The sequence below is a fragment of the Mesoplodon mirus genome (genome assembly GCF_964341445.2).
Source record: "Mesoplodon mirus genome assembly, chromosome: 1".
NCBI classification, from domain to species: domain Eukaryota; kingdom Metazoa; phylum Chordata; class Mammalia; order Artiodactyla; family Ziphiidae; genus Mesoplodon; species Mesoplodon mirus.
This window is the reverse complement of record NC_138976.1, coordinates 24,514,429-24,533,242: the sequence shown is the minus strand read 5'-3', so window position 1 is coordinate 24,533,242 and position 18,814 is coordinate 24,514,429. Positions and strand designations below refer to the sequence as shown.

The window sequence follows — 18,814 nt, the reverse complement described above, 5'->3', positions numbered from 1 at the left end:
AAAACAAATTTCAAATAAATACTCATAAAATTGCACTTAAGTTAGATCACTCTTTGGCACCTATGGATTTAATAATTATAACTATTTTACAACAGTGAATCACAACTAATTTATGGATTCTGTATTTCAGATTGTGAAGAGGTCTCTTGAAGTTTGGGGTAGTCAGGAAGCATTACAAGAAGCGAAGGAAGTTCAACAGAAAAACCGAGAAAAAATGAAACAGAAGAAGTTTGATAAAAAAGTAAAAGGTAAGTGGCTACACTTACATCATGAAGGACTGTGCTCTACTGCTTTGCAAAGAGCCTTTAGCTAAGTTCTTTCACTTTAAAGATACAATGTCACCATTGGATTGGAAATTTTTTTTTTCCATAAATTGAAGAACAAAAGACTTAAAGTTTGCCCTCAGTAAGTTGGTGTTTGAGACTCTCAGTCCAAACCTCATTGCAATTCTAAAAAAGCATGTAAGCCCTCGTCTTCAAGTGAGTCATGTTTTTGTATAGGAACGGCAGTAGGGTCCGGAATGTACCCCTGGTTAAGGGTTTGGCCTCAATGCAATCTTAAATGTGACCCACACAGTTATCAAAAGTGAAGTTTTCCACCAGCAAACCTCTCTAATTGCTTAAAATGAAAAAATAATCCCTAAGTCTCAGTGATCTAATTTAGCAGCTAGAAGGAACCTTCTAATGTCAGATAGTCTAATCACTTTTATATATGAATAAAAGACCTGGAAAGGTAGAGTGACTTGTTACATAGGTGCTAGAGAGTTGGGACTGGAGCCAGGATTTCATGACCGAAAGTCTGCATTGGTACATTCATTCCTCTGTCCATACATCTGTCTATCCACCTGACTATCCATTCTTTTGTCCATCTATCTCTATTTATTTGTCCATGCATCCATCCATGTATGCATATGTGCAGAAGTCTGTCTGTCCGTCCATCTGTAATCAGTGTATCCAACAGTTGCTAAGTGTCAGCTGTGTTCCAGGCTCTGCGCTAACACAAATGCTGGCGTCAGCATTTTGTCAGAAGAGGAAGACTGGTAAACTTAGTCGAAATCGAGTGTGATAAGTACCGTGACGGTGATGAGCATAGAGTGTTATAGGAGCACAAAGGGCACTTGTTGGCTGTATCACAGATTCCCTACAGAGAATAGAATCTTATAAAAGTAGGCATAAATGTTCTTCATACAATAGAGTGCCAGTGTGGTGTCAAGTGTATATAGATAACATGTATTCTCTGTATATACAGGGTTATACATATAATAAATTGATCCACTTAAAATGAGTATCGTAGCCATAATAAGTAATTTTGCTTATGTGTTTAGGATTTAGAAGAGGTTTTGGAGGGTGCATGAAGATCAGATGTCTTAAAAACAAAAGAGCAAAAAAAAAAAATTGAATGTAAGCCTACCTTGTTCCTTCTTATTGTGAGGGAATTCTTTCCCCCTTTTCAGTACAAGAGTTATTCATGTGCAGTGCAGAGAAGTTAGAAAACTATAAAGAACTTCTATCCCATAATTATACTACCCAGAGACAATCATCAGTAACAGTTTAAGGTCTATTTTTCCTGTTCTTTTCTATGCATAGGCCCTTAAAAATTTTTATAAAAATGGAAGCACAGTTGGACATTTATGAAGTTTATCAAAACTTCTCTGTAAAAAAAAAAAGAAGAAAAAAAACTTCTCTGTATTTCAGTTTCTTCAACTATAAAAATGATGATAATACCACCCACCTTATAAAAGTTTAGTGAGGAATCAGTGAGACATTACACATAAGTTGCTTAGATGAGAACTAGGGCAGGGTGACATCCCATAGATCGTAGTATTACTATGGAATATTATGTACCTATTATAAGAATATGACAGTTCTGCATGTGTTGCTGTACAAGGATACTCTTTAGAGAAAAGTTTTATTTTTTTCCCCTGTAGATATTATATAATGAAGGCAGGTAACAGATCCACTTATATATCCTTGGACTTGGGTGTAAATGTTCAAATATTTGTCAATGATTGCTTTATTCCTTAATTATATGAAGGGAATAATAGTTGAGCATATTTCAGATTTCTAATTCAGCTTTCTTAATTTTGATTAAAAATGAAATTTTTGATATATAAAATTGATCAACTTAACAGTAAAGAATAAAAATCAAAGTTTAATAAAAAAATTTATCAAAGACAGACAACCCCATGATAAAACATCCTTATACACATCTTCATATAAATTATAGTTACTTAACATATCATTTCCTGAATCAGAGGGTAATAAGGACACTTCTATGCCTTTGTAGAGAGGTTTCCTATAGCAAACTATGCCATGTAAGAGCATTTCATTGAAGATTCGTCCCCCGATTAGCCACTTCTGTACCACAGTCTTCCAGAATACCTGCAAGGGCCAGTTGAGAGGATTTGGAAAGACTTCTTTTGAATTTGGTCCTTTCTTTAATCTCTTCCATGTTTTACCCCGACCCTTCTTCTCTTTCAACATCAAGGAAAGCCTTGAGGGATCACGTAACAGAAGGCACCTTAAGGGGTGTGACAGAGGAGGGCACATTGGTAGCCTGATCACACACTAGCCTCGGGTGTTTGTAGCCCAGCTCCCTGAGCCACCCCAGCTCTTCCCTTTCTGCCGCCTCCTCAAACCACTGTCCTGATGGTGTTTTGCTGTCGATAATAATATATGGATAAAGGAATTAGAAACTTACACCTTCAAAGTGATGAAATATTTTTAAAAAGAGGGTGTATCTGTAGTTTTATTAGATACTATAATATTTCTGTAGTTTGGTCAAGATGTCATCTAAAGGGGACTAAATTCTATAATTTGACTAACAATAACATGATGGATGGCATCTGTTTAATTTCTTCATGCTTTTTTCTATAACAATTCTATTAAGATAGTCATATCTATTTAAATATTAGCATGAATAGAACATTTCTTTTAAGATTTACACAGTTCACATGGGTATTTTTTTTAAAGAAGTATAAACTCAAACATAATTGGCTGTTTTTCTCGCTATGTTAAATTGCTGCTATTATCCACCAGATAAACTACTGTGGATTTTCCTCATCCTTGAAGAGTTTGAATTTGCCCTAAATTTTTTCTTGGACCTCTTAAGACTGGTTTCTTTAATTCAGTTTATTTCTTGTTTGGATGAAGCATGTTTTTTGAGGAAATTTTCCAAGTGGTTACAAGAATGGTTTATTTTCTAAGACCCTGTTACGAATCTAAGAATGTTTTTCTGTTTCTCTTGCATATGAAAACCTGAGTTCTCTCTCAGTGGTATAAACATTACTCCATTGTCTTCTGGTCTTTAACGTGCTGAGGTCAGTGCCATGCCTTCTTTAATTATGGCTTCTTCTTGTTGATTTACTTTAGAGGTTGGTGGATATGTTCCTGTCCTCCTGACTAGGCCACAGAGGGCTGAGAGTGGAGTAGACACTGTAGAAATTAGAAACGAGGAGCTTACTATGCACTTTGCTCAGAAGGCTCAGAACAGAGAGGAACAAAAGCAAGTCTAAAAGTTTTTTTAGTTCAAAAGAAATTGGAACCTGGTTCCTCTTGGTCTTCTGATTTTGGTCCACAAAGAAGCTGACACAAAGTTTACTTCTTTATGGAGAGGTAAGAGGTTACATTTACCTGCTTGTAGAATAGGATCTTCTACTTCATCAGTTTGAGAAATAATTGGTCTTACTAGAGAAGAAAATTATAGATAGTGTAAGGTGTATATATAAATGTAGACAAGGTGAAAGACAAAGAATTTCCTGTCGGCAAGTTCAAATTGTTACAGATCTCTTAGATCCAAGAAGGCAGAAGTAGAAAGGACGGCATCACTGTTCTTAGTTTAACTAGATTTTTAAAAAGGCAGTATGTGTTGGCCTGGATATTGGATGGGAACTTTGAATTGGTGCAAATGCACAGAACATTTTGGGTTTGCGTGGCTCCTTTTCACAGATAAGGTGGCTGTAAGGCTTTTCTTTAAAGTTATACTCAGCTTTCTCTTAATACTGGTAGAGGTTAGCCTTCTAAAAACAAAGAACAATTAATCTTCATTGTTTGTTAGTATGCACTTTTTTCCCCAAAAGAGGTGGGTGAGAAAATCCCATTTGGGGGCTCCTTCTAAGTTTGTGAACATTTTAAATTCTGGGCCAGTGGTTATATTTATGACTATTTTTGGACTTCTCTCAGGGGAGTTTGAAGGACACAGTTTCCTATCCTTAGTTTTGGAGGACAAAGTAAGACCAAAGCTTCATATGTTATTTCCTTGTGATTTTTTTTCCCTCTCGTTACCAATGGGCACCCTATGTCAAAACTTCCTGCCCTCCCATCAGTTATTTAGAAGTATCTGGTCTCTCTCCACTAGTTCTTTTATAAGTTTACCTGGTAAACAGCATTGGGCTTCTTTGGATACAGGCTGCCTCTTCTGTAAAATTAAGATATTAAGCTGGATAAAACACAAGTTGTAGAGTGGTATAAAATACATTTTTCATTGAAACAAAGATTTAGGGGAAAACTTCTTCGGGTAAAAAATAGAAACAGTCCCTGAAGATAATCAGTAGCAAGACTGATGATTATCATGAACAATGTTATAACCTTCCCAGAGAAGTAGTCTACAGCTTTTTGTGTTGTGAAATCCTAGGCCAGTGGGGCCAGGAGGTTGGAACGCGGTAACCGCTGTTCTGTTCTCCAGCCTCGGTTAGGCTTTCAGGGCTGCTTGGTATGTCCCCGCTCCACCCCCAAGGCTTCCTTAGTTTTCCCAAGGCCTAGCAGACCTTTTCTCACTCTTCTAAAGTCTCTGATCTTTCCACCTCTTCTTCTCATTCTCAGCAGTAGGTAGTTGACCTCTACTTTCCAAAGTTTTAAGTTGCTTAAATAAAGTAATGTGAAAAACTTTCTAATCCTTATTTAAACAAATTTTTTATTTCACCAGATGTTGACATTTTGCCACATTTACTTTTTTCTCCCTCATTCACACACACATATTTTGCTGAACCATTTAAGAGTTACTTGTAGACACTGTGATTCTTATTAATACTTAAGCATTTATCTACTATAAATAAGGACATGTTTCTGCTAACCAAAAAATAATCACACTCAATAAACAACATTAATATAATGCTTTTACCTAGTATATAATCTATATTATTTATCTTTCCCCAGTTGTTCCAATATCCTTTATAGCTTTTTAGTTGTTGGATCCGGGGGCCAATCAAGGATGATGTATATCCATAGTCTCTTTTAGTTCCTCAGCCTTTTTCTTTCATAACATTGTCCTTTTTGAAGAATCCAGGCCACCTGTTTTGAAGAATGTCCCAACGTTGGTTTATTAGCAGTTTGTTTTCTCACAATTAGATTCTGGTTGGTTACCTCAGGAGACACATGGTATCGCTTAGGTAAGGCAGTGTCTGCCAGATTTCCCCATTGTAAAGGTACCCTTTCCCCTTTGTAATTAATAAGAAATCTATGGGGTAACTGACACTATGTGAACATCTCATTCCTTAAGTTTCACTCAGTGGTTTTAGCACCCAGGTTAAATCTTGCCTGAGTCAGTTATTATTAGGGTGGATATAAATGGTGACTTTCTTTTTCTGTTATTTCTACAATTACTCTTTGGCTTCTTTTGGAAAGAAGAGCTTTTTTTTAGTACTAGTTGGATTCATGGATTCTTATTCTCAAGTAAGTGTTACAGTCTGTCCATTCCTGATTATTCATTTTGATGCCCAAATTTGGCCATTGGAAGCCCCGTCAATCTAGCTACTGTCTTTTAAAAATGTTTTTATTTGGAAATACTTTCAAACTTACATAAAATTGCAGGGATAAGAATGGTACAAGGGACACCCAGATTCTTCACCCAGATTTACCTATTAACACTTTATGCCATTTGCATTCTCTCTACACACGTTTATTTCTGAACCATTTAAGAGTAGGTTGTGTACATTGCCACCCTTTTTTACCCCTAAATACTACAGTGTGTATTTCCTAAGAATAGGAATATTCTCTTACAAAAGTATACTATTGATATTTTTATCTAATCTGTCATCCATATTCTGTTAGTTGACCCAATTATGTCCTGTGTAGTTTTCTATTCTAGTACAGAATCCAGTCTAGGATCAGGTATTGGCTTTAGGTACCAAGTCTTCCTAAACTACTTTATTCTGGAATATTTCCACAGCCGTTATCATTTATGACACTGACATTTTTGAAGAAGTCTTTTCTCTTCCCCTGCCTGCCTTTTTTGTAGTAATATGTTTTTCATTTGGGGTTTTTCTGATGTTTCCTGGTGGTTAGATTCGGGTTATTCATTTCAGGTTGGATAGAGCATAAATGAAGTGACTTTTCTAGGGCATCACATCTGGAGGCGTGTGATATCCATCTGCCCTCAGTGGTGATGTAATATTTATTTTTGATAAGCAAAAAAACCCTGTAAGACCACCTGAATGTCCTGCTTCTCCTCAACACTTCACCCTAAATTTAACATTCATCCGTGGATGGTTCTTGCCTGAATCAGTATTTAGTATGATGGTTGCAAAAATTGTTTTCTACCTTCAGCGCTCACTCCACATTTAACCAGTTGGAAATCGGCATTCTATAGCATCATTCCCCCATTTGTTTTTTACTGGTATGGATTCATTAATTCCTGTTCTTCTCAGTGGCTTTTGGTTCATTTCTGTCCTCAATTATTTTGGTGCTCAAATTGTTTCAGATTTGGGCCCCTAGGAGTATCTTCAAGCTAGGTCTTGTGTCCTTTTGACATGTCTTCATCATTCTTTGAGCACTTCTTTCTAGCTTAAAACACGTGTATATCTATCTATAATATATAATTAAAACCTTGAGTTTACACTGATATACCGAGTTCTAATCCAAAATTTTAGGGTTTATTCTGGTTTTCTTCCTTATTTGTAATTTCCTTCTTTGACAGTGAGAAACCTGATTTCCATTATCCTTTATAATATATAGTTATTTGATTAGTGGAATGTACCTAATTTCCCTTCACTGTTGCTGCCTCCTCTCTAGGAGACCTTCCTTATCTATCTTGGGCTCCCTCCCCTCCCCATGCCCACTTGCTCCACCTCATGGCTTTAAGACTAGATTGGTCATGTGGGGAAAGAAGGGCAAGAAAATGACAGATATACCAGTTTTGTTTTGTTTTAGTGCCTCCTAGCACAAGTTTTTCCAGGAATGTCTAAAGATATGGCTTTATTGTCATTATAGACCTTGATAGATTAGCTGAAGGATGGGAAGAAAAGCCATAAAGTCAATATAAAACCTTATGTTCAGTTGTGACAATTATGCCTAGTAAGCTGGATTTTTGGTAAGTATTCTTTTAGTGTTAAGAAAATTTTCTTATCTCCCTAAGTTCACATAATGCACAAATTGGGCAGTTAGCTTAGTGACTGGGATGCAGTCAGATTTTGAGAGATTTTCCTCGTGGGGTAGTAAAGGGAAAGTGGCCAGGATACCTTACATCAGAGCAAAGTTGAAAAGTTGGTATTGGAACTTGGACAGGAGACATCTTCCTGTCATTATCTGAAACCATGAGGCATCTGTGCAGTTCTGGTCAGCATATCATTTATTCTTTATTTTAAAAATATCCCGAGGTAGAAAAATAAAAGGATAAAGGGCATTCCAGATACGTTTAGAAAAATTAGGGTTCTTCAGAATATGAGAGGATATAGGAATAAAAGGTTAGAGTTTGGATGAACATGATTTTCTCCCTAGTTTGGAAACTGTCTAGAGGTATATACACTGAAGCTTGAAAATGTCTCAGATAAAGTGCTTTTCATGTTGGAGGTGTATGAAAAGGCATCACAGCTTAGTGGTTAAGAACATGGCCTGAGCTAGACTGTGCCTCTGCCTGATCTTAGACACAACTTATGTAACTTCTCTGAGCCTTAGTTTCTCATCTGTAAAATTGGGTTGATAGTTGTACTTATTGCAAAGTGTTGTGAGGATTAAATGTTTATAAATGAAGTGCTTAGAACAGTGCCTGATACATAGCCCTATTTGCTTGCTTATCCTCATGGTACAAATAAAGGCTGAAAATACAAAGGTTCAAGTATTACTTTGATAGTACTTATCACAGTAAAATGGATTAAAGAAAATGTGTGTGATTACTTGGTGTACTTTGATTTTAAGGTTGAGATTATAGAAGATAATGGTCATACCCTCCCTTAGGTAGTGCTGCTGTCAAAAGTGCAGGGCTCGATGGATCATTGGTCAGAATAGAAAACTGAAAACAACTCGTGTTGCTTTTTATTCATTAAACTAGAAACTGAGATGTTATTAGCTTGTTAATTTCTGATTAACACAAAGCATTTGGTTTCTTCAGGTAACAGGCAGTGTGAACTTTAGAATGTCCTAGTCACTTTTCAGAGCATCCAACATAACTTTTCTTTATGAAAATGACATCTTAACGTGATGTAGCAGGAAAAGTTCTAAACATTGGAATAAATGACCTGGGTTCCCATGCTATCTTTGCTCAATTTCCTTACCTGCAAAGTAAAATGAAGTAAAATAACTCCATGGTTCTTTCCAGGTCTTAATAGTCAGTGATTCTTTTATTTATGTTGTACTTTGCAATGATTACTAGCAATTTATGTCCTAAACTATTGCTCTCATTTTATAAGGTAAAGAATTTAATAGACATAAGGTCAGTTGCACGAGCAGCTTTTCTAACAGCCATGAGCTAGTGGTGGAGTTCTTGGCTTTCTAGTTTTCTTGCAAGCAAAGTCTGACTTGCCTCTTAGAGAAGTAGCTCCTGACTTACAAGGAATTTAAAATGCTCCTTCTCCTCAGTCATCCCAGCTGATTGCCCTTTCCTGCTGTGGCATCTTGTTTTCCATAGTCAGCTGCTCGAACAAACCCTGTTCTTTCGCTTGTCTTCTGAATCTGTTTTTTTGCAGTCCCTCTAGTCCATGTACCTCAATTCTGAATCTCCTGTTTCACACTAACTCCAACAATCACATGAATAATTTCACAGGCCAAACCAGTGAGTGAGATAAGAAAGTAAGCTTGCCAAATCTGTATCAGCAGTTTTGACTTGTTATAAAATTAAGGTGTAAACCACGTTTGGTTTAAACACACACAGCTGAAATAGCACCACTGAAAAACTGGCTTTTATTTTTCTCTTAGAATTACGGCGAGCAGTGAGAAGCAGTCTATGGAAAAAGGAGACAGTTGCTCATCAACATGAGTATGGACCAGAAGAACACCTAGAGGATGACATGTACCGGAAGACTTGTACTGTGTGTGGCCACGAACTGACATACGAGAAAATGTGATTTTTAGTTAAGTGATATGTTTTATAGTGTGGAAATTTTTAGATTGGTCTTGTTCAAAATTCATCAAAATGTAAAGTCTTCATAGATGAATGAAACACTTGTATAAATAATGCTTCAATAATTATGTATGTTATGGCTTAAGAAAAAGTTTCAGTTAAGGTCCAGCAGGTCTGGTTGTGGGCAAAATATTGGGTCTGTGACCATTTTTTCTACAATAGGTATGGGAGCTGAGTGATAGGTTCAAAAATGTTAGGTTAGAGCTAAAATTGAGAAATAAGCAACCAAGACAAACCCTAGACTGGGGTAGGAGGAAGAGCTTTTAGTAGTAAAGGCAAAAACTGGCTGAACTGGATTCTTATCCCAAGAAACAACAGGGATGGTGGTAGACCACTGCACCCCAGAGGCTGGGCCAGGTCTTCTAGACTATACTGTCTGCAAGTCAAGGGAGCAGGGAGCTATTGCTGGGACAAGTTTTCTGTACCCTTAGGGTTTACTACTATAGATCTTAATATTAGTTTCCAGATAGCCCTTTTCAAATCTGGATTAAAATGGAAAAACTATATTGATCAGAGGTAGTGATAAGTTTATCATAACTTGTTAACATTTACTGAGCATTTACCATGTGCCATGCAGACACTATGCTAAGTGCCTTACAGGTATTCTCATTTAATCCTGGGAGGGAAGACAGCTTGCTTCTGTGCTTGTTTTAACACTTCTAAAGGAGTGGTAACCTACAACCTGACATCACCCCAGACACCTGGATCAAGTTTAGGTAGTCAAATATTCCTCTATCTTGTCAAAAGGATTACAAGGTAGTTATATCTAGTAAGAGCATTTGATCCCAAGTGCTTGATTACAGGGTCTATGCATTCTTTTTTGATAAAAACAAATTCAAGTTATGATAAACTAGATAAATTTTCAAGTTCTTTGACAGGACTTCTTATCCTACTGCTACAAATAAATAGGAAGTTTTTGTACATTTTCATCTCTCTCTAGATCAGCTCTTGGAGATTATGCTTGAGGGAAGGGCAAAAGTCAAAACAAGTCAAAGACTTGAGACTATAATTACTAATTGTTCCCTATATAAGTATTCAATACAGAAATGTTTTATTTATCTTGTTGATTTTTTTTAATGTGTTATGCTGAATATTACAGCTCAGTAAAAAGCGATTCCAAATGGGCAGCAAGAACTTCTTGGGAAAAAAAAAAACACCTTCCCAGCAAGTAACTAGGGGTTCAGGCTGCTGACAACAGCATTACTACTGGGAGACAAGGAACCCTAAAACCACCACATGGACGTAGTTTCAGATTCCATTTACTACCTGTGGACCTTGGGTAAGTTACTCCGTGGGCCTGTTTTTATCTGTCAGATGGATATAATAATGTAAGGACTCTCATGACGATTAAATACAGTGAATCTATAGCATCTGGCACGTAACAGCCAGTTGTTAATGAGCACATCATATCATCAAGACCAGTGTAGTTAATAGACTTGTCCAGTTGAGGTGGGCTTCTAGTCACTCTTCACCTTCATCAATTTAGGACAGTCCTGGTATCCAGCTGTCGCTGACAGCCAGATCTGCTTTACTCAGGTTGCCAAGTTCTGTCCTCATCTTTCATTTTCAGGTATAATTGTAGATTAGTAAGTTACACAAATCACTGCTAAATACTTTCCAGGAAAAGCAAACAAACTTATCTTCATATGAACTGCTTTCTGAATAATTCCTGGGAGATTGAGAGTTAAGGAAAAGTACATGTTCACTTTGACAAAAGCATGTTAAATGGCATCAGCACAGTTTAATAGAATATTGATTTACTGCAAGGTATGATGTACAGTGACATGCCATTCTTTTGTCTGTGTGAGCTTCATTAGTGGGGAGAGCAACTGTTGAATGTTTGCTCTTGTACCTTTATTTCTTCAAAATTCAGTCTCTGATTCAGTTTTTTCATATACCTAGCTGCCAGACTGGGTCAGAGCAGGGTTACATCAGTGAGCAACTGTTAGAAGCAACCATTACACATGAAGAGAGGGTCCAAGAGAAAGGAGGTGAAAACCTAGAAATTCCTCTAGGATCTGGATCAAGTAAGTATAACTAGCCAAACTTTGCAATACATTATGAAAGGATTACAAAGCAGTTTAGGATCAAAGTTAACCAAAGCCTTAAATGGTTATCCTTTAGCTTCTTGAGGACAGGAGCTTTTTCTAATTACATAATTTGTGGGAAGGAGGAACAGTGTAAACAAAAGACCATTTAGCAAAGAACCTGGGTTTTAGTTCCTTTTCTGCCAGTAACTTGCCATGCAACCTTAATCTTGTGATTATTTGTTAAATGGTACGGTATTTAAAAATGGTACGGTATTTTAAAATCCTAGGAATTTCCATCTATTGAGTAGACTATATTCTGTAGCCACTAAATGTATGGTAAACCAAAGAGACTGCTTTTATTAATATGGAAAATACCTAATGCATCATAAACTTATGATGTACTAAAAGTTAAAAAAAAGTACAAATGCACAAAGATACTTTCAGTTGTGAGATTATTGGTAAATTTTTCTGAAGGTTTAATGAAAAAAGTCTAAAAATGTTAGGATTTGGAATGTCAAATAATCCCTTGTGTGTTATTTAACAGTGTACTTTTATCATCTTAATTAAGCCTCAACACCATATACGAAACAGGCTCTGGAATTAGTAGTTACTTGGCCCACCCAGACTCCATAGAAATAAAATCCAAACCTACATCTAATGCCAAGTATAGTTTTAGCGAATCTAGCTACTTCTAAATCCCACTTTAGCATGTAATTCACTGTATGACCTGACAGATGTCTCAGATTTGAGGAAATGATCAAATGTTCTAAGATGATGATAGTTCTAAAACTTATCTGCACATTGGAATTACCCGGGAGCTTTAAGAACTACCAATGATGTCTGTGTTCCACCCCCAGAGAGTGTGGTTTAAGTAAAAAAAAAAAAACCTTAGAGAGCCCCAGGTGATTTATGTTCAGATGAATTTGGGAACGTCTACTCTAGTAACACCTTTTAATAACAGTAGTGTCTTAAAATACTACAGTAATGAAAAATACTTTGAAGAGAAAATTTCAGATAGAGGTAAGAAACCTCACTTAGTAAGAAACCACTAATTTTAAAGTAGACTGAGATGATAAATCATGAAATACTAAAGTTTAAAAAAGATATTTTCAGTTTTATTTCATCCATGTTAGATGACCCATGTTACCCATGAGCTGTGAAAAGCTATGCTACTTGATAATAAATCCATCATCAGTTCTATATACTACTTTGTAAGCTTGACCTCTAGTGTTTCACATACCTCAAATCAGTTATCTTTTGTGCCTTAAGGAGAAAAATATCAGAGAAAAGTTGTATCTGTCACATATATAATACATCCACTGTCACATTATTGTCATTAGGGAATATCTGCTTTTTAGGGGGCAGTTAAAGGTAATCAATACCATATTCTCCACTGTCCTGTCCTCCCCCTCTGCTTCAAGAAAGGATGCTACAAGAAAGCAAGCATTCAAACCATCAAAAATAAGACATTATTTTGAGATCTTAAAAAAATCTTGACAGGAAGGGAAAAAAAAAATGACCCTTAGGCCTGCAGGGCACAGAACTGCTGGAACACAGCCAGGATATGAGGGTCTAATTCAGCAGTGAAGAGCAGGTTCTCCAGGGTCACCATGTACTGCTGGATTATTTGGTGATGCTGTGGACACAGAAAAGGGGGTAAGTGTTTAGGTCAGGAGAGAGAGCACATAAGCAGTCTTGCAGAACATTTTCCTCAGCGGCCCACCCACACTGGAATGATGGGAAAGAACAGGAAAAAAAAAAAAAGTGGTTTTGCCGGTAGGAATAATAGGCCCCTGAAAAGCCTCAACATTAAGAAAATGTAGGAGTAAACGAGTTCAAAGAAAACAACAAAACAAAGCGATGTTCAATAATTTAAAAAATCCAGTTCTGGCCTGCTTCTGTGTAAATGCAATTCATGCTTCAAGGCACTGGCAGCAGCACCTGCTTCTATTCTAGATGAGGTTCAGATGTGTCCCCCCTAATCAGGACAAAATGCAGTATGACTTTTCCAAAGCTGTCGGGACAGGGACTGATCTAGGAAGATTTAAGAAAAAGGGGGGGTTGGGGGGAGGTGGTATACATTACAAATAAGAATAGCACGGTTACTAAGTAACCATGATTTAACCATGGTCCTTGAAACATAAGGAAAAATTTGGAATAATTTCCTTTTTTTGGTTAGGGCTTTAATGTATCTCTTTGCAAAAGAAAAAAATACTAGAGAATTAGCCGGTGATATTAGCCAGTGATCTGTGAAGTATTCCACAAAATAGGAAAACCTCATTTTTTTAACCTTTTAAAAATAAAGAGGTCATCTATCTGTCTTACTGAAAATCAGTGACTTGTTGAACCTAACTGGAAAAAAAAAGTCAGAAAATGAAATAGTTTCTTCTATGTGTACAAATATAAACTTTAATATACTCAGATTCCTATAGGACTAACTAGGGGCTGTTAAAGCTTTTAAATTTGACAGTAACTAAAAAATCTAGAATAAATTTTTGCTTGCAGCCTTAAAGAACCCCCCCCTTTTATGCCTTCTGCTTTAATCATTTTTCTAGAACAAACAAATGAGGATTTGGGGTGTTAGTGTCTGAAGATACAAAGGATTAGTTTCACTCTCTTACAGATCTTTAACTTAAATCTAGCAGAGAGTAGATGTTGCATTTTGCTTTCTATAAGGACCTCAGAGAACTTAAATAGTGCCTCCAGAAACAAGGTTATCATCTGCACATTGGATTTACAGAGATTCTTAAAATCTAATTACTCTTTCCTTAGCATTTTTTTTCTCTATATGTTGATTACAGCTAGGCTCTCCAAAGAGAATGGTAATTAGGAGTCTGAATGATAGAGCCAGTTTAAGCCTAAATATTGTGATGAGCAGCAGTAGGAACAAATGGACACTAAGGGGCTTACAGGTACTACATAACCTCCTGACAGATTTGATGACTTTTTGAAATGGAAAATCCCTGTGGCTGAGAATAATGATGTTTATTATATAATCAGTTTTCCACAAACCTGTAGGAAGATCTGCTGGAGCCTCTCTATACAGTTCTTATACCACGGTGTTAATACACTGGTCCCGTCAGTTTCACATCGTACCAAGTGCTCGGTCAAGATCATGATAAAACGCTGGAAAAGGGGTACAAAGTTCCAGAGGTGTCAGAAAAAATTCTTATACTTTGGAAACAATCACATTTTTGACCAAGAGACCTCAAAGGTATTGCTTGTTTCACCCTGTCTTTGTGGTGTGTATCCATAACTTTTATAATTCAATAAATAACTGTCAGTGTAGAAAAGCAGTGATAATGAGTTAGTACATCGTTTTTGGGAATACCCGAAGACCTTTAATGTCTAGATTACTTATGCTAGTAATTTTTCTTAGAACCTGTTCTAAGTACATAATCAGAAATGTTAACAGGAATGTATACACAAAAATCTTCAGGAAGGAAAACAATCATCTATCAATAAATAGACCAACAATTGGGAATAATTAAATATGAAAGAGGTATTTAACAATAGTATCCTTTTTTTTTAAAGCAAGGAGAAATGCTCATGCAAGAATGCTCATTAAGTAAATAACAATTACTTCCAGTTAGTGAACTTTTATTTTTCCCTTGTAAATTTTTATATATTTAAGATCTTATAAATGAATATGTATTACTTCTGTGATAAAAACATTTTTTAAAATTAATGTACTGTTTCTTTGAACATATCAGTGTCCCAAGCCAAGATACCTGAAATATGACAAGGAAGAGATTCTTTTGTTCACTCTGAGCAGATTCCACTTTCTCCTGCAGTCTTTCTATTTGTTCCTCAAGAGCCCCATCTTTCCTGTCACTGCTTCTGTCATCATCATCACTTCGCTACCGAATGCAAAGGAACAAAGGGAAAACACCATTTAGGATTGCAGTGTATTAAATCCCATCAAGTAAATCTAAGGATTTTTATTATGTCTGGTCAAATGCTATTTGAAGACTTGTATTCTATAGTAAAAGTACTCCCGTGTCCCAAACATACAGGCAAAACGTCCCAAGTCCTATGATGAGTACCTCTTATCTAGGCCAGGGAAATTCAGTGGCACTTGGGTAATCGTGGTAGATTTGCTATAAAGCAGAAGTAAGTTATGCCTTTTATAAGACAGCCCACTCAAGGAGGAAATATGTGTCACATTTTTCCTCCATTCAAAATGAAAACAGCTTTGAGCGCCATGGAAAATGTACAGCTGATTCTTGTTATTCACCATAATCTGTTTTATGAAATTGCTGGGAACCCTGAGTTTGTGAACACTGAACTGCTGCTCCTAGGGGAAATACAGGGTTAGGGTCTTGGGAGCCTCTCATCACAACACACCGTAGATCTGCGCTGCCCTCACAATAGCCACCAGCCACGCATGACACCTGAGCACTTGAAATGTTAGTGTGACTGAAGAACTGACTTTTAAATTGTACTCAAATTTAATTAGTTTGTAACTAGTTACATGTGGCTGGTGGTCACCATATTGGACACCACATATCTAGAGAACAGAGTGGTGTGAAGTCAAGTCTCTGGAGTTTGTACATGTATAAAATGGGGATGATACCATTTGCCTTATCACAGTATTTGAGATCTGTGTGTTTACATACGTGCTCAGGTATACATGAGTGTCTAGATGGAGACGAGCACTCGAACATGCTCTGGTTCATCTAAATCATTGAACTTGCTTTTACCCTCCACTATGATCAATGTGCAGAACTGGAAAATTCTGTAATGAACACCACCAGCACTGTCTGCAGGATACAGCCAGCTCACTGTTTCTGCCCAAAATAGCTAAAATACTTAACTTCTTATTAATATGAGAAGTATCTTATAGGCCTGGGAATGACCCCCCCACTACCCCAACCTTACCGGGGGAGTGGTGAACACGGACAATCTTCTCCCTCTTCCCCTCTTGCATCAGAAACTCTTACAGAAACACAAGTGTCCTCCTTCCTTCTCCTTCCTTTTTGGGAAGGCAAACATGAAACTGATCCAGAGATGGTGAACTATGGAGAAGTGAGGTTTGTGGCTTCCTAAACAGGTTCACCGTGCAGAACGAGAGAACAGCAGACCCCAGGTCCGTCCCTTCCTCCAGTTCTACAAACAGCTCTGCATGATTTGGTCTCGAAAAAATAAGTTCCCATCAAGGTAATGAATATTCGCAAAAGTTTCTGGTATATTTTCTTTGACCATTTACAATCAACACAAGACTTACCCGTTTATGTTGCCTTGCGAGTTTTTCTTTAGCCTCTTCTAGCTCCTTCTGGATCTTAAGAACGTGTTTGTTCATCTTACGAATTGTGGAGTGCAAGATTTCCCAAACAAACAATCTTAAAGTAATAAGGCATTTGATTACTATATGTTAAACTATACTCATAGAAAATAAGACCTCTCAACTTTTATAACCTACTCATTCTTGAGATCTTATATAGCCTTCTGTTCTTTAGGCAGACAGATATCTCTCCAGCAACAATTATGATTTTTCTTGTCAACTGTACAAAACATCTAGCTCCACCCATTACTCAGGTGAGCTTCCTGAAGGCAATATTGGGTCCTTGTCATTTTTCTTCTTTCCATCCCCTACTAGACACACATAGAAGGTATGTGTACATATTCGATGAAATGGCAAACCAGAAAAAACAGGTTAGGAACAAAAATACATTTTCTTCTAAACGTAAACACTAAGTATTGCAACTTGAAATGGAAACAATCTGAGGCTCATTTGCATGGTTTATACTGTTGATATTTAACTAGCGCAAACTCAGCCAATTCTCTTGAAACATTTAAGAATCTCATTAGTTGATAATAGCTATCAACTGCTAGGCTTTTAAGAATGAGATATTTGACATAAATATGTCAACTACTTTCTCAAACTGCTCAAATACCAGGATCACCTGAAAGTGCTTTAAATGTTTGTCGCATAAATATGCATGTGCTTTTTAAGTAGCTTCTTAACTGCTTGTATGTCTATACATTTGGTCTCCTAACCCCGGGATATACAGCACAGAAGAGTACTTCTTTCTGCAGATTTTGATCTGGACGATGACAGTTTAAGTGGAAGATAATAAACCAATCATTTCATAAAACTCAAGGTCTAGAATGTTAGCAGATAGGATAAAAGAGCACAGTATTTTAACTCTGGAAGGGGTGGTCAGGGAAGGCTTTGCAGAGTTAGACTTGCAGATGTAAATCATTCAGGATAATGGCTGACACCTACTTGAGTTGTCAGTTTTCTGATATTGCAAATCTGAGAATGGTCTGATGTTGCCTTCATTTGTGAGTACCTACTTGGCTGGTATGATACCCTTAGACCACATTCCTTCACCCTAAGGATTCAGTTTATCTCAGACTAGTGTCCTCTGTCAATAACATACAATGAAGAGGATAAAGGTTGTAACGGATATGTCTTTGCAAGTAATTTTCCTTTGTTTCCTGTTTTGTGTCAACTCTTGCTGTCCCAGTCCTGATCAGTTATAAAGCCTATGGACTCAACTTCATGTATAAGAACCAAGCTTAATAAAAAGTCTCTTTATGAGGAATGAGTCTAGAATGAATCTTCTGTGTATTACATCTAGGACTTTTATGACTGAGGTGAGACCTCCCTCCCCAAGAGGCATTCAGATGCCCACCAGGCTTTCCTCAGTCCCTCCATGACGTGTAATCTATGACGGACTGTGATTTCTACCAGTTCCTGGGGTGCATTTCAGGTCCCCAGTGGAGCTGGAACTCCTGCCCATGTCCCGTTGTCTAGTTGAGACCCTGACATACAGCCTGATCTTCCCTCCCAACAGTCTGGATCCTTTATAAGCATTTCTACTTGATTGATTGAGTCCTAATTCAACTTACGTGTATCCCTAAGAGACACTGCAACCGGACTGGCTGTGTGGATTTCCACTGTGCAAGAACCTTTGCCAAGTCCAATCCTACCAGATTGGACCTCATGTATAAGGGACCACATGTAAACGAATTCTTAGAGAACAGGAACTTTGTAAAATAATCCGTATTACCTAGTAAAGTCACGAGATAGTTCTGAAGAGAAGATCCAATTTGCTACTGCAGCACAGTCAACAATCTGTGTACGAATCATCTTATCTACTAGTACGGCAATCATCTACAATCAGAAAATAAATTATTAGGGTAAATGACACTTATATGTAGGCCACAATGATCCCACTGCTACAACACTCAAGTTCATTTTCAGTGGCTATGGAACTGAACAGTTTAACCATCAGGTCTTAAGATTTATTTTGCCTTCTGCTTGGCTCTGGTACTTATTGTAAGAATACAAGAACACAAAGATTGAGCAAAAAGAAAAACTGAATATTAACACTTAAAAATGTTTCTTTAAATTTTAGATGATATATACAAAATATATAATTTCCATCGAATCTTAAAATTTAGAAATACGAGATAGTTTTATCACAAAAGTCTTAATATAACTC

The 18,814-nt window shown here is 36.9% G+C and overlaps 2 protein-coding genes across 5 annotated transcripts in view; one reads left to right on the top strand and one right to left on the bottom strand.

The window, feature by feature from the left end:
* XPA (XPA, DNA damage recognition and repair factor) overlaps positions 1-13,191 on the top strand; it is a 45,356-nt gene extending 32,165 nt beyond the window's left edge. Inside the window, exons 5-7 of one of the 2 annotated variants that reach the window (XR_014292667.1) lie at positions 131-248; positions 9,126-10,609; positions 11,233-13,191. Coding sequence is in view for 1 of the 2 variants with exons in the window: in XM_082610947.1 (XP_082467073.1) it covers positions 131-248; positions 9,126-9,274 (267 nt within the window). In the remaining variant the exon portion in view is untranslated. Of the gene's footprint in view, positions 1-130; positions 249-9,125 lie in introns of both variants that reach the window. The other variant, XM_082610947.1, reaches the window with a different exon arrangement.
* NCBP1 (nuclear cap binding protein subunit 1) overlaps positions 12,807-18,814 on the bottom strand; it is a 41,548-nt gene continuing 35,540 nt past the window's right edge. For all 3 annotated transcript variants that reach the window (XM_082610524.1, XM_082610525.1, XM_082610526.1), the window contains 5 exons: positions 18,380-18,483; positions 16,588-16,702; positions 15,092-15,220; positions 14,373-14,486; positions 12,807-12,996 (listed from right to left, as the gene is read on the bottom strand). In XM_082610524.1, coding sequence (XP_082466650.1) covers positions 12,883-12,996; positions 14,373-14,486; positions 15,092-15,220; positions 16,588-16,702; positions 18,380-18,483 — 576 coding nt within the window. In that variant the 3' untranslated portion in view covers positions 12,807-12,882. The remainder of the gene's footprint in view (positions 12,997-14,372; positions 14,487-15,091; positions 15,221-16,587; positions 16,703-18,379; positions 18,484-18,814) is intronic.